The 16,217-nt window shown below is 44.9% G+C and overlaps 1 protein-coding gene across 1 annotated transcript in view; it reads left to right on the forward strand.

Annotated features, from left to right (window-relative positions):
* The window catches only part of VPS53 (VPS53 subunit of GARP complex), a 135,172-nt gene extending 121,856 nt beyond the window's left edge, over positions 1–13,316 (forward strand). The window contains exons 20-22 of the mRNA XM_040455461.1: positions 10,634–10,771; positions 12,286–12,390; positions 12,888–13,316. Coding sequence (XP_040311395.1) covers positions 10,634–10,771; positions 12,286–12,390; positions 12,888–13,058 — 414 coding nt within the window. The 3' untranslated portion in view covers positions 13,059–13,316. The remainder of the gene's footprint in view (positions 1–10,633; positions 10,772–12,285; positions 12,391–12,887) is intronic.
* Positions 13,317–16,217: the final 2,901 nt, after the last annotated feature.

Consider the following 16,217-nt stretch of genomic DNA (forward strand, 5'->3'; position numbering starts at 1 on the left):
TAACGTTTATTTATTTATTTTGAGAGAGAGAGAGAGAGCAGGGGAGAGGCAGAGAGAGAGGGAGACAGAGAATCCCAAGCAGGCTCCACACCATTAGCACAGAGCCTGATGTGGGGTTCAAACTCATGAACCCTGAGATCATGAACCGAAATCAAAGAGTCAGGCGCTTAACATGCCTGAGCCACGCAGGCATCTTGGGAGTAATGGCTCCAGACTGGATGCTCAGAGAAGTCTTCTCTGAGACCTGGGGCTTGAGAGGACTAGGAGAAAAGGATCCAAGCAGAGGAAGCAGAGAGACTGATTATTTTAGATCCCACAGTGGCTGGGCAGAAGCCACTTAAGAGTAGCAAGCAGGGGCACCTGGGTGGCGCAGTCGGTTAAGCGTCCGACTTCAGCCAGGTCACGATCTCGCGGTCCGGGAGTTCGAGCCCCGCGTCAGGCTCTGGGCTGATGGCTCGGAGCCTGGAGCCTGTTTCCGATTCTGTGTCTCCCTCTCTCTCTGCCCCTCCCCCATTCATGCTCTGTCTCTCTCTGTCCCAAAAATAAATAAACATTGAAAAAAAAAAAAAAAAAAAAAAAAAAAAAAAGAGTAGCAAGCAAAGAAAGGCTTATCTTGGGGTGCCTGAGTGGCTGAGTCGGTTGAGCACCAGACTTCGACTCAGGTCATGATCTCAAGGTTTGTGGGTTTGAACCCCACATCGGGCTTGCTGCTTTCAGCTCAGAGCCTGGAGCCTGCTTCAGATCCTCTGTCCCCTTCTTGCGCTGTCTCTCAAAAATGAATAAATGTTTAAAAAAAAGAAAGAAAGAAAAGAAAGGCTGATCTTTTTGGTACTGAGAAACTGTTCACCTCACCCAGGAAGGCTTCCTTGATTCACCCCCTCTGTTCACTTCAGTCCTTTGCTTCAAGACATCTCTTCACAGATTGTGTCACCTCAGCACTGATGAGTTGAGTTATATGCTACAGCAGAGTCACTTCTTTTCAGCTAGCACCTATTCAGACTGTCAGAAATTTGAGCAGCTTGAATTTGGAGAACAGTTTAAGCTGCTTTAAAAACAAAAACAATAAGGGGCGCCTGGGTGGCTCAGTTGGTTAAGTGTCCGACTTTGGCTCAGGTCACGATCTCAAGGTTCATAGGTTCGAGCCCCGTGTTGGGCTCTGTGCAGACAGCTCAGAGCCTGGAACCTGCTTCAGATTCTGTGTCTCCCTCTCTCTTTGCCCCTCCCTCTCTCTCTGCCCTACCCCACTCATGCTTTGTCTCTCTCACTCTCTCAAAAATAAACATTAAAAAACACACACACACAGTAATATTCAGCACGCAGTTCTTGAAAAACACCTGTTTAGGTACAGACTATTCATGTACTGATAAATAATTCTCATGTATTCATTAAAGTAAATCCTCTCTAGACCTCTATCTAGCAACATTTAACCAATTTGTTACTTTTATTTATTTATTTATTTATTTATTTTAATGTTAATTTTTGAGAAAGAGGGAGAGACTGAGCACAAGCAGGGGAGGGGCAGAGTGGGAAGGAGACACAGAATCCAAAGCAGGCTCCAGGCTCTGAGCTGTCAGCACAGAGCCTGATGCGGGGCTCGAACTCACAAGCCGCAAGATCATGACGTGAGCCGAAGTCGGACACTTAACCAACTGAGCCACCCAGGGGCTCCCCTCTTATTTTTTATATTTGAAAGAACACCCAGTTACGTTTATACTCTTTGTAAGTGGATGGCCTTCCTAGGTTATGAAAAGAAGCACTATGATGTGAGCATTGAGACCTTGGGTTCCAGAATCATGGAGGTCCGAAGCTGAATCCTATCTCTGCAACATAGCAACCCTTTGTCCTTAGACAAACCCCCCAGCACTTTAGTTTCTCCATCTATAAAATGGGGATAATCATGGTACCACCTTACAGGATAGTTGTGGCGATTAACAAGACAGTGCACAGAAAGTGTTTGATGCAACGTGTGGCCCATGGTAAGTCCTCAACACATGCCAGCTCTTACTAATTTAAGCATTCTCAGACCAAGGCCATGGCTCATTTCTGCTTTCAATGCCCACCTCGCCTCGCAGTGACATCTGGTTGATACTTGCCGCGGGCTATCTGGCTGACCAGCTTCAAAAGTCAGTCAAAAGTATTGTCTCAGAAAGCTTCCTGGGAGGTTGCATGGATTCAGACAGAGGCTGGTGGACTGTATCTGACGATAGAGTTTTGGTGTTTTGAAATTCTTGACTCCTGAATGTCACAAGCGTAGGACTGATTCTCTCCATTGGAAACAGCGGAATAATGCCCCAGCACGTCTCCAGCGCCACTGGCACGTGTTTACTGGGGATTCATTCTGTTCACCTCACTGTTGTGTATATTCAGAGAGGTTGTGGAGCACTGATCTGTGTGTCTGAGAGAAGCTTTAAATAGAGTTCTGAGGTACGATCTTTCTGTGTCTAGACTTGAAGAAGCCACTGGGACATAAAGTTGACTGGTTAGAAACACGTTTTCATGAGTTTGCAGCTTTGCCCAGGCTGTGCTAGCTGACTTAGTGTCTAATAACCATGATATTTTCATACTGTCACCTAAATCCAATATCATATCTGTGTTCCTCAGATTTTCTCTTCTTTAAACGAATGTTAAAATAATCAGCTCAGACTCAAAGCCCATATCTTCAGAAAAATATCAGTTTGGCCAGTATTAACTTCTGCTTTGAGATGTGGATGAGAAAACCATCTGTGAAGCTGGAATTTTCCTTTATTTACAAGGCAAATAGGAGTGGGTGATTAAGAGAGCCCAGCCTGGGAGAGGGCATGGGTAGGAACTGCAGGGCAGTGTGAGCCTTGATGGAGTCCCACATGAACTTCAGGTTTGGCCGGGTCCATGCTTGCCCTGAGTATCTGGGCTTAGAAACCCAAGCAGCTGGAGGCGGGATTACTCAGGCAGCAGAACCATAGGAATCAGGTAGTTAACAAAGACTGAAACAGATTCTGACTCGGGTCCTGTATGGGCTGTAATCCAAGCTTTAACAAAAGCTGTAGAATTGAAAGCTAAGATTCAGCCTAATCTCAGCTGCCTCTGCTTTGCCACAAAGGTACTAGATCCTAAATTTAGATTACCTTCAATACTTGTGCTGAAGATAAGGAAAGGGGACGTTTTCCTGCTCTTTATTCTCTTCCTGATTACTCCACGAAGTGAATTATTTATCTTTGGGCCCCAGAGCCCTCTTGAGCAATTGCAAGGGCACATGGAACTGAACCATACCGATATTTGTAATGCTTCGTGCTAGTTTGTGATTTTTCAGAGAATCTTATGGGATTTGCAGGGTCATTAATGAGTCCTGCAGCAATAGTAGCTGTGACTGAGCACACGGTAGATGGAAATGGAATCCCTTTGCACAAAATTACCATAGAGGAAGCATCACAATATGATGTGGTAAAAAGGACCCTGAGACTTGGGGTCCAATCCTTCCTGTGCTCTTAATGGCCCCTGTGATCACGAGTGGTTGCTTCCCTCCTCTGGGCTCAGTTTCCCCGTGTTTAAATACGAGCACTGAATCAGACCCTCACATGGCCCTTCTAGATTTATTGTATTACAGAGTCTGAAATATTTTGAGCAATAGATTGCCTGTGAAGCTATTTTCTTTTCCTTTATGTTATCTTTATAATACCACATTGACTTAGTTTGTATTGTGGTAAAACATACATAACATAAAATGTACCGTTTTCAGCATTTCTAAGTGTACAGTAGAATTAAGTGCATTCATGTTGTTGTGCAGCCATCCACCATCCACCTCCAGACCTCTTCATCTTCCTAACCTGAGACTCCACTCCCGTTAAACAGTAACTTCTCATTCCCTCCGCTCTACTTCCTGTCTCTATGAATATGATGCTTTAGGTACCTCCTGGAAGTGGAGTCGTACCAAGTCTGGCCTTTGGTGTCTGGCTTATTTCACTTAGCGTGTCTTCAGGGTTTAGCCATGTTTCAAAATGTCTTTCCTTAAGGCTGAATAATATTCCATCATATGTACATACACTGTACTTTGACCATATTGAACTTTTTAAAAATGCACATAATTCAAAACCATCTGGAAAAAATATTTAAAGCGAGTTTTAGATTTTTTTCTTAAGCCCAAACACCAAGAAAAGGGGAAAAGAGAATCAGGTATGCATAATGGCGGTTGGAAAAATGAGAAAATAGGATGGTTATTCTTGGGCACAGTTCTCAGGTAATCTCCTAAAAGTGGCAGGGCATTTGTAAGCATTCTTTTAAAAAAAACAAAAAACAAAAAAATAAGTGGAGGGGCCCCTGGGTGGCTCAGTCAGTTGAGCGTCTGACTCAATTCCGGCTCAGGTCACGATCTCACAGTTCGGTGGTATCGAGCCCCACGTCAGCATGGAGCCAGCTTAGGATTCCCTCTCCCCCTCTCTCTCTGCCCTTCCCCTACTCCTACATGTGCATGTGCTCCCTCAAAATAGATTAATTTAAAAAAAAGTTTTTAATGTCAGTTCTTCCAAGATTAATCCTTAGATACAGTAAATCCCAGCAAGGGTTGGGTTGAGTTGGGTTGAGTTGGGGGTAGGTGGGAGTGTGGGTATAAATTGATAAGTTGATTCTAAAAGTTAGATAGAGGGGTACCTGGGTAGCTCAGTTGGTTAAGCATCCGACTTCAGCACAGGTCATGATCTCACGGTTCATGGGTTCAAGCTCCCCCATCGGGCTCTGTGCTGACAGCTCAGAGAATGCTTTGCATTCTGTGTCTCCCTCTCTCTCTGCCCCTCTCCCAGTTGCACTCTGTCCCTCTCTCTCTCTCTCAAAAATAAATAAACATTTGAAAAAGGTTTAAAGGTAGGTAGAAATGCAAAAGACCAAGAATACCTAAAATACTATTTTTAAAAAAGAACAGAGTTGTAAGACTTAAATCTCAGGCTATCAAGACTTCTTTTAGTAGGGCTGTGTGGTACAGGCAGCAGAGACAGATAGGCCAGCAGAACAGAATCTAGTTCAGAAATAAACCCACACACATAGAGACACTTGATTTATGACCAGGTGGCACTGTAATTCAGCTAGGGAGGGATGGTCTTCTTGATAAACAGTGCTGAGTAATTGGATATCCATATGGGGAAGAAAATTAATCTTGACCTTTACCACACACCATATACAAAAAAATCCATTCCAGCAAGGACATGGAGAAATTGGAACTCTCATACACTGCTGGTCAGAATATAAAATGCTGAAGCCATTGTTGGGAAGCTTTGGCAGTTTCTCAAAAAGTTGAACATAGAGTCACCATATGACCCAGCATTTTCACTCTTAGATATAAAACCAAAAGAATAGAAAAAGTACGTTCACACAAAAACTTGTGCACAGATGTTTATGGCAGCATTATTCATAGTAGCCAAAAAGTAGAAACAACTCAGACGTGTGCCAGCTGATGAGTGGATGAACAAAATGTGGTATAATCTCACAAGGGAATATTATTCAGCCATAAATAGGAATAAAGTACTCACTCTTGCTGTAACACAGATGAACCTTGGAAACATGCTAAGTGAAAGAAGCCAGATACAAAAGGCCATGTACTGTATGATTCCGTCTACATGAAATATCCAGAATGGGCAAATCTAAAAGACAGAAAGTAGATTCATGGTTGGTGAGGGCTAGAGGTGGGGAGGAGAGAAAGGGGTGTGACTGCAAAGGGGTAAGGGGTTTTTTACCCCTTACCACCTGGGGTGATGAGATGTTCTGGAACTACATAGTGGTGATGGTTGCACAACCTTGTGAATGTACTTAGCTAAAAACACTGAATTGTACTTTTAAAAGGCGAATATTACTATATACGAATTGTATCTCAGCTTTTAAAAAATCAATTCCAGGTGGATTAAAGCTCTAAAAGTGATAAGACAATAAAGCTTCTGGAAGATATAAGAAAATATCTTTATGACTTTGAGTTAGGCAAAGATTCCTTAACAAAACATTGAAAGTACTGATCGCCCAAGAAAAGATTATTTGGAATAATTAAAATTCAGAACTTATTTTCATCAAGAAACAAGCTACAGAGTAGCACATGATAGTTGCAATACATACAACTAACAAAGTACTCATTCTCAATATATTTTTAAAACCTCTGACATATCACTTATATGTGAAATCTAAAAAAACAAAACCAAAAATCATAGACTTGGAGAATAGAATGAGAGTTGCCAGGGGCTGGTGGAAGAGGGAATATTGGGAGATGTGGGTCTAAGGGTACGGACTTTCAGTAACAAGATGAATAAGTTCTGAGGACCTAACATACAGCATGGTGACTATAATTAATAATAGGTATTTTATGTACTTGACATGTGCCAAGAACAGGTTGTGAGCATTAGCACCACACACACACAAAAACGATTAATTGCCTTGATCTTGGTAATCACTCCACAGTATATATGCATACCAGGTCATCACATTGTACACTTTAAATATATGCAGCTGTATTTGTCATTCTTCAATAAAATTGAAAAAAAAAACACTAAAAAAAAAAACTAATAAATCAATTAGAAAAAGATGATCAACCAATAGCAAAGTGGCAAAAGACTTAAATAGGCAGTTCAAAAAGAAGATACCTGGAAAGCCAATAAATGTATTATTAGTCATCCAGGGAAATGTAAATGAAAACCACAGTGATATCAGAATGGCCAGAACGTAAAAAGACTGACAATACCAAGTGTTGGTGAGAATGCGAAGCATCTGAAACTTTCATACATCGCTGGTAGGAATGGAGGTTGGCACGGCCACATTGGAAAACTGTTAGGCCACCTCTACTAAAGTTAAACACTTGTCTGTCTACCCCATGACCCAGCAATTCTACGTTGGGCAGATTCCACCCCAAAGAAGTGAGGGTGTATGCACCAAAGACATGTACAAGAACGCTCATAGCAGGGTAATGAGCAGTAAACTAATACAGAGGCCAGAAGAGTAGTTACCTTTGTCGGGAAGGCGGGGAGAGCACTGACTGGAAGAGAACATGAGGGAGCCTTCTGGAATACCACAGATGTCCTCTATCTTTAATTAGACAGTAGAATGTCTATGTATGTAAAAGTTTATGAGGCTATACACTTGGTTTTCCTATACTTTACTGTATGAAGCTTTCATCTAAATTTAAAAGGGGAAGAAAGGAGGGGCGCCTGGCTGGCTCAGTCAGTGGAGCATGCACCTCTTCATCTCAGGGTTATGAGTTCGAGCCCCGTGTTGGGCATAGAGATTACTTAAAAGTAAAATCTTTCAAGAAAAAGAAAAAGGGCACTATATGTTAACTAACTTGGACGTAAATTTAAAAAAGAAAAGAAGGGGCACCTGGGTGGCGCAGTCGGTTAAGCGTCCGACTTCAGCCAGGTCACGATCTCGCGGTCCGGGAGTTCGAGCCCCGCGTCGGGCTCTGGGCTGATGGCTCGGAGCCTGGAGCCTGCTTCCGATTCTGTGTCTCCCTCTCTCTCTGCCCCTCCCCCGTTCATGCTCTGTCTCCCTCTGTCCCAAAAATAAATAAACGTTGAAAAAAAAAATTTTTTTTTAAAGAAAAGAAATGGCATGTCTCCTCACCTTGGTCCATTCCTTGGACCATTCCTACCTTGGTCCATTTGTTCCTTGTATCTTCAACTGTACCACCTCATTGAAGAAGAACTTAGCAGTGTGCACATGGCTTCTATGCCTTCTAGGCGTGTGCCTTGATCTTCTCTTCTTAAGGTTTTCATCACTAGTGCCAGTCACGATGTCCCCCAAGAGTTGTAGGAGGCTTCAGAAGTGAACCCTCCAAACTTTCTGCTGCTGGGTGATGACCTTTCACGGGCATGGGGTGCTGGCCAGCCTTACGCCCCAGGAGCACACCAACAAGAGCTATAGCACCCCAAAAATTTTCTCTGAGGCTCAAACAAATTTGGCTGATGTCCATCTCTTTCTGCAGTGCTTCATGCCTAAGAAGATGGACTGCTAGCTATTTTCGACGGGGAAAACCAGCAGATTTTCATGATAAATGGGGCCTTTCACCTGCACTTCCTACAGACAGCTGCAAAGTCTGTCAGACTAACTCTTGCCTTTTCTGACTTCATTGCTTTTTGTAAAACCTGAGACCAAGGTCTCCCATCTGTTCAGCTGTCTGGTGAGAACAGAATTTTATTGTGACTGGCCAGGGACTGAAAATGTCATCTCTCTCAAGATATGGGAGACCCAGAGAATTATATCACGTTCCTTCAAAACTCTTCCTGTCACTTAAGACTATACAATTATTTATGCATATAATATATCTCTGGGAAGTAGGAAGTGTAGAAAAAGTAGGAAGTATCCCCATGTGTTTTAAAACCTAATCGTGTTTTTCCCACCGACAAATAATGCTAAGACATGGCTTTGATTTTGACAAGCCTCTGAAAATTAGCTACATGGAAGATAAAGTTGAATCCTCACCAAGCGTCAAATAGCATTCCATAAAACAAAAACAAAACAGAGAAGGAGTGACAAAAAAAAGAAAATATTAATATTCCCAGTTAACAAAAGTGCAGGAACTAGTGTCGGGAACACTGGTGTAACACGTAGCTCGGTCAGATCTTAACATGCTGTAGTTTGCTTTAGTTTTTCTTATAAAGGAAATCATACAGTTACTACCGAAGCCCGCTGTGGACTCTACCCTGCCATTCCCCTCCCTCCGTGCCCAAAGGTAACCATTATTCTGATCTTGATTTTTATCATTCCCGTGTGTGTTTTGGTATGTTGCGTGTGTATATATTCTCAAATGACACGTGATTTTGTTTTGCATTTTAAAACTTTATGCAAGTGGTACTAAATGTATCATTTCCCCACTTGCTATTTTTGCCTAACAGTGTTTTTGAGATTTAACCACATTGATATATGTTGTTTGAGTTCATTCATTTCAACTTCAGTATCTTGTTCCATTGCACGAATATGCCACCATTTGTTTGTTCATTCTGCTGTTGATGGACATTTAGATTGTTTCCAGTCTTCTGCTTTTACTTTTTTTTTTTTTTTAATGTTTATTTATTTATTTTGAGAGAGAGGGCATATGTGTGTGAGCAAGCGGGGGAGAAGCAGAGAGAGAGAGAGAGAGAGAGAGAGAGAGAGAATCCCAAGCAGGCTCCATGCTGTCAGTGCAGAGCCCAGTGAGGGGCTTAATTTCATGAACCATGAGATCATGACCTGAGCTGATATCAAGAGTTAGACGCTTACCTAACTGAGCCACCCAAGGCACGCCCAGTCTTTTGCTTTTATAGACAGCAGATGCAGGGAACATTTTTCACAGGGGCAAGAATTTCTCTCAAGGATGTAAGTGTGAGGGCTGTGTTATGGGTTATGCACATGCACACGCAGGAAATGTTACTGAATTCCCCCCAAAGTGCTTTAATTTATACTCTTACCACAAGTGTGAATTTCATTGCACTGTATCCATGCCAACACTTGATATTATCAGCCTTTTTACTTGTGCCTATCTCATGATTATGAAATGGTATACAATTGTGGTTTTAATTTGCATTTACTAGATTACTAATAAGGTTAACTATCATTTCACTTGCCTTGTAGGCACTTCAGTTTCTGCTTCTGTGAGTTGCCAGTTCAAATCTTTGCTCCACTGTTGGTGTTATTATTGCTTTGGGGTTGCTGATCTTTTTCATGTTGATTTATAGGAATCTTTATGTGTTCTGAATGGTATTCCTTTGCCCGTACCGCACATACGCTTTTCTAGTTTGACTTTTTCCTTTGCTTATGTACCTTTGATATAGCCTCATTTTATTTTAAGCGATAGGTTTTTTTTAAATTTTTTTAACGTTTATTCATTTTTGAGAGACAGAGCAGGAACAGGGGAGGGGCAGAGAGAGAGGGAGACACAGAATCCGAAGCAGGCTCCAGGCTCTGAGCTGTTAGCACAGAGCCTGACACGGGGCTCAAACTCAGGAACTGCGGGATCATGACCTGAGCCGAAGTCAGACGCTTAACCAACTGAGCTACCCAGGTGCTCCTAATTTAGTTTTTAACGGGCAGAAATTATACCACATTTTTTTCTAGCTTTATTGAGATATAATTGGCATATAGCATTGTGTAAGTATAAAGGATACACAGTGTGTTAGTTTGATACGTTAATATCTTGTAAAATGATTCCCGCCACAGCGTTAATTAACACCTCCATCCTGTCACATAATTACCATTTCTTTTTTGTGGTGAGAACATTTAAGATCTACTCTCTTACCAACATTTAACTGTGTCATCTTGGTTTTTTCCTGGGTAATGGGAATTGTATGTAACAAATGTTTTTCCTTTTATATTTCTGTTTATTTTCCAAATTCTCTCCATCAAGAATGGAGAAATCAGGAAAATGCTTGCTTTTGCTTTTGGTTTTTTTGAGAGAGAGAGAGACAGAGCATGGGGCAGGGAGGGGCAGAGAGAGAGGGAGACACAGAATACGAAGCAGGCTCCAGGCTCTGAGCTGTCAGCACAGAGCCCCACGCAGGGCTCGAATTTGTGAACCACAAGATCATGACCTGAGCCAAAGTCAGACACTTAACTGACTGAGCCACCCAGGCGCCCCAGGAAAATGGTATTCATCAGTATAGGTATACTAAGTGCTGTGTCCCCATGAAGTGGCTAGTAATCTGCTTCATTCCCACAGCTGCTGCTGGACACCCATTCCTTGAAGATGGTCCTGCTTGATCTACCTTCCATTGGCTCACAGGTGGTGAGGAAAGCACCTGCCAGTTACACTAAAATTGTTGTGAAAGGCATGACCCGGGCAGAAATGATACTCAAGGTGGGTCTTGTGTCTTCCTCAGGGTTTCTATTAAAAGGGGCTGGTTATCTGGTGGTTTATTCGAAGGACTACTGGTTTTGAAAGTACAGATGAGGGCTGTCCCCATCAGCCCCAAAGGATTGTCCACATTCTTTGGCTAGCCAGATTTGGGCCTCATCAGAGATTGTTGAAAGTCAGTGGACAGTTACTCAGGGGATCAGTAATTCTTTGTGACAAATGAATTTTTCATTGTAATGGGATCCTCTTGTAGGATTTGGCCAAGATTGGAAATTAGGTGGGGCTGTCGCTGTGAATCAGTGTCTGAGTCAAGGATCTCTTTACTTCTCAGCAGGAATTTAGCCCAGCTATCAGTTGCTCACTTTCCCACATAAACCTCTTTAGCTTTCTATACCCTGCAACTTTCCAGGAACTCCAAGCAGATGTTGCAGTAACTGAATCTGACCAGCAAATAGGCTTTAACGGGGGCTTTAGGCCCCATTTAACAAACTATTATACGTGGGGTGATGATATGGAGAATGTCTGAAGCCTTGAGCACCTGCATCTGATTTTCACCTGCACTTGTTGAGAAGAGAGGGGGGCCTGTTTGGGGGAGGGGAGAAGGCTGGAGAACAAATGGAACTATCCTAAAATGTTCCTAAAAGTACAGGGCCTGCAAGCTCATCAGGCCTGTCTCCCAAACAGAATGGCTTGAATGATGGCGGGAGTGTAGAGTAGCTATGTCCCATCAGTGGGACCAGGTGAGGTTCCTGCACAGACCTTGAGCTCAGGCCGGAGGAAACCGGAAGCGGCCTAATCGGCTTCTTCCCCCAGCTGGCTCACTCACCGGAGAGGGGAGCGTGCAGTTGGGGAGCGATCTGCAGGGAGTGTCTGAGTGAATACGGCTTGTCACCCTCTGGTCCATTCTCAGGAGTTCCTGCATTCCAAAACCAAAGCGGAATGGATCTGAAGATTGTGATGCCCTCAGTTTCCTTCTGTTTGTAGATTAATTGACAGTTTAAGTGCATGTAGTTAAATGAAGTTCAGGTTTTAAGTCTTGAAAGGCAACTTTGGGATTTTTGTCCTTGAGAAAATCCATTTAGATCTTTGGGTTTTGTGAGTCATTCCTTAGGGATAAAGATGCATTGGGACAGTAGGAGCAGGTATCACGAACCCCCATCTCAGAACAGGAGGCTCTCCGGCACAGCGTTTCACAAATGGTCCCGATACTTAAAAACCACGTGGGAGGACCCCACCCCAGGTCTCTGAGTTCAGATCTTCAGGGGAGGCACCTAGAAATCTACACTTAAAAAGCAATCCAGGTGATATTTATGCTTTAATAAATTTAAGAAACATTGCTATAATTGAACGTTGAGATGAAATAGGCCGTCGGGACATTTCTGAGTTTAGGGTTTCTGCCGCTTAAGGAAATCTTGCAGAATCCATTTTGTGGTCAGCTTGCAAGTAAGGAAAAATGATCCCCTGCTTTCCAGTCATGAGTTTTCCTGCAGGCCCACTCTTGTCTCCCTCCCCTGCAGGTAGTGATGGCCCCTCACGAACCGCTGGTGGTGTTTGTTGACAACTATATCAAACTCCTTACGGACTGCAACACAGAAACCTTCCAGAAGATACTGGACATGAAGGTTAGCTCGCTGTCTTGTTTTGTCCACACTTGCACATCCTTCTCACACGCGGTGGTTCCTAACCAGGGGGTTGGATACGGGCCCCTGGGGAGCTTTCTCAGAGTGCATCTGCCTAGCCCCAGGCCACAAACCAGATTCTAAGACGTCTTCTGAGGAGAAGGACCCCGGACAAAATAACTTCCTGACTCTGCTGGTACCTCCGAGCCCCATGGAGAACCAAAGGCTCAGCAGAGGCTGGGGGCGGAAGGAGTGAACTGTCCCTTCTCTCCGCCCCTTCTTTCTCTCCTTTCCTTTCACCCGTTTTTCTTCCCTCCGCTCTTCTCCCAGGCTACTACCCACGGCAGGCAATGCCCCCGAAGGAAGTGTTCATCTTCAGCCTAGAGCAATTACGCTGTTTGCACAGCCGTGGCTAACAGCACACGAGATATTGCACTCTCCCCTGGGGGACTTACTGGGGCCAGATGTCATGATTACCCTCCTTTCTCTTTCAACTTCAGGGGCTGAAGAGAAGCGAGCAGAGCAGCATGCTGGAGCTCCTGCGCCAGAGGCTCCCCACCCCGCCTTCAGGGCCAGAAGGCTCTGGCTCACTGTCACTACTGGCTCCGACACCAGAACAGGAATCCTCTCGCATCCGCAAACTAGAGAAACTGATTAAAAAGAGACTGTAGGAGCATGCATGGGGCACTGTTTTCCCTGGCTGGTGCCCCTCAGCACCCGGCTGCCTGGAAGCCCCCCACCAATCCTGCATTCCCCCTGACTCTCAGATCATCAATCCTGAAACCTCCTGGGACATTTGGGTTGTTCATGTGTCTTCTCCATGACCTGTCTTAATTCTTGTCCTAATCAAAAAGCCAAGCAAGGGCAGGGTGATAAAAAGGCTACAGAGTTGGTCTTTGATTCTATCGCAGAGGCAGCGGTGGGTGAAAGGGCCCTGCGGTTCACTTGTGTTCCTGAGCTGCTCGTCACTGGCTTTACAGCCTCACCTCTGCTGTCACACCTTCTGGCACGTGGCCCTATCTGCCCCACCTGGCCAGACAACATGGGTAGAAGCCCTGGATCTCACCCCTTCCTCCATTTGCTGCTGTGGGAGGTTACCCCTGCAGCCAGATGCTAAGATTTGTGCTCCCTGTTCTGTGGGCTTGGGTCTGGGGCCTGAGCTAATTACAGCTGTAGGACGTTAGTCTTGCCTGATGAAGGCAGTGGAAGCAGGTGCATTCTTCCTTCTAGATCCATCTCCTGGTATGTATTGTCATGCCTAGGCCAGGTTATCTCAGTAATCTCCGGTCCCCTCTCTGTATGTGTCTCAGGAGAAAGTCCCTCTGTGTGTCTCACCCAGGAAGACTGTATGTGCTAGGCCTCAGAAGCAGGTGCCCTCTGTGCCCTGGGGCTCCTTGCCTGGGTATGGGGGTACACCCATATCTGCCTTGGAGAGAGGGTTCTGCTCGGCATACTCACTGCATGCTGTAAGCAGATTATCTTCTCCATTTCTTTATTCCCACTCTAGCCCTGACTTCTAGGGGAGGGATTGCCTTCTGTGAGAAGAAACTAGGAAGTTTTCCTAGAAAACTTGTCCTAGGCTTTCTCCTCAGATGACGCTGTGGGACAGCACAGGAGGCCTGGGCCCTCTAATCCCCTTCCTGGCCATGTATTTTCTTTTTTTTTTTTTTTTTAATTTTTTTTTTTTTTAACGTTTATTTATTTTTGAGACAGAGCATGAACGGGGGAGGGTCAGAGAGAGGGAGACACAGAATCTGAAACAGGCTCCGGGCTCTGAGCTGTCAGCACAGGGGCCCGATGCGGGGCTGGAACTCACAGACCACGAGATCGTGACCTGAGCCGACGTCAGCGCTCAATCGACTGAGCCACCCAGGTGCCCCCTGGCCATGTGTTTTCAAATCCACATTACTTTCCAGAATGATCTGAAACAACAGAGGTGATGTGAGGTGCCAGAACAACATACCTTCGGAACAGAATGTTGACCTTAAACACCTGCTCAGAGCCTGTGCCAGCCCAGAACACAGCCTGACCCCCGGCCTGCCCTGCCTGTCCACTGGCTCTCAGCCAGCATGGCTTTGCAGAAGAGAGCTGCCCGCTAGAGCCGCTCAGTCCCCACATCATCCTGCAGCATGAGAACGGGCAGCATGTCAGGTAGCTGCCCTGACCTGCCTGGTTCAGTGGAAACCGAGCCTCAGTTAACCGGGACCACAGCCTCAGGGCCGCCGCCGTTTGTGTCGGCATCGTTCAGGAATTCTGAACAATGTGTTGGCCAGGTGGGGAGAGAGCACTAAGGAGGAAGGAGGAACTCTTTACAGAAAATGCACATAACAGGCCCTCAGGATAAAATTGGGATATCAAATAGCGCTCAAAAATGAGTTTTCAGGATAGAGGAAGTTTCCTGAAAATCCATAAAACTTGTGACAGCCATAAAGGAGGAAACTTTAAGGTTTGAAAACCAGACCAGGAACTGATTATTTTTCCCTTTCTTGTTTTCCAATGCAACCAGTCTGTGCGGCGCCCCTTCCCCTCCATCAGCCTTGTCCCAGACTCAGCCCATTGGCCGCAGCTTTGATCCCAGGCCTCACTTCTTCACCGGCTTCCAGTCTCTTCTTGCTAGTCAGTATGACTCGTATGTGCTGAGCGTCTCAAACTGGACAACACCGAGAAGAAAGTAAGAGGTGTGACCTTTGGCTGAGCTCTCTTAGGGAAAGATTGCTAAATGAGAAAAGTGCAGAAAGGCCGGGGAGGGGACGGGGCGAGCGCAGGCCGCACACTGCCCGGACTTCACTTTGCCGGGACAGCCGTCCTGCTGCCCCGGTGACACCCCACGGCGCGCACTGAGGGAGGTTAACATTCTCTTCCTGCCCTTGAAAGAAGGGCTGATGGGCCCATCTCCAAATAGCACAGGCACTTCAGCCATCTGTCATCAACCTGGGGAGCCGGGAGAGCCAGTGGACTCTTGCACCTGGTTCTTGTCACTCTCGGTGTTTATAGACCCGCACTTCTCTCTCTGGTTCATTCTGAGGAGTTGTTTTCTGGACGTCTCCGTAACGCATTGAGATGTCAAGCCGCTGTTTCCCCCCCCCCCCCCCCCGTCGGTGGTCACAGCCAGGGAAGTTGCTTTCTTGATTTATTACATTGTCAGTAATCTCCAAGGAGCCCACAGATGTCAGTAGGAGTTATGCTAAATGTCTCGTTGATAGAGTCTGAATTCCGCATATGCGTCTTCTAAAGACTGCATGTTTCTCAACTGGGGGTACGCATCAGAATCACCTGGGGCCCATTTTACAAATACAGTTGCCTGGAGATTCTGAATCAGGAAGTCTGGAGGGGGGTCTGGGCATGTGGGTGATTGGAACATTGACCCCCCCATGTTAGAAACTATTGCAATAGAGCGACATTTGCTTTATCAAAGTGTTCCCGTAGCACGTTTTCGTGAAGATTTATTTTTCCCAACTCTCTAAGCAAGTGTAGTTACTGTATCGTTGAGCTGGTACCAACATGGGAAAGATTCTTTGCTAACATCCAGGGGCTTTAATTTGAAGCTTGTGTTGATGACAGGGACCATGCCAGAATTGTGCTGTCCCCATACAGACTAAGATTCTTGCCGTTTTGACAACCTGGCCCCAAAGAGAAATTTGATATATGATTGTCACTTCAAAATAACATATATAAAGGAGATAAAAACAGTAACAAAGAACTCTGTTATTAAGCTAAATTAGATATTGTGCCCATTCCTCCCCCCCACTTTCTCTAACTCCTAAAAAAACAACAACAAAAAAAAAAAAAACCAAAAAACAAAAAAAACTTGAAGCCACTTTATGTGGTTA

The sequence above is a fragment of the Herpailurus yagouaroundi genome, unplaced genomic scaffold (assembly GCF_014898765.1).
Source record: "Herpailurus yagouaroundi ecotype Mexico unplaced genomic scaffold, PumYag 215, whole genome shotgun sequence".
In the NCBI taxonomy this organism is placed as follows: Eukaryota; Metazoa; Chordata; class Mammalia; order Carnivora; family Felidae; genus Herpailurus; species Herpailurus yagouaroundi.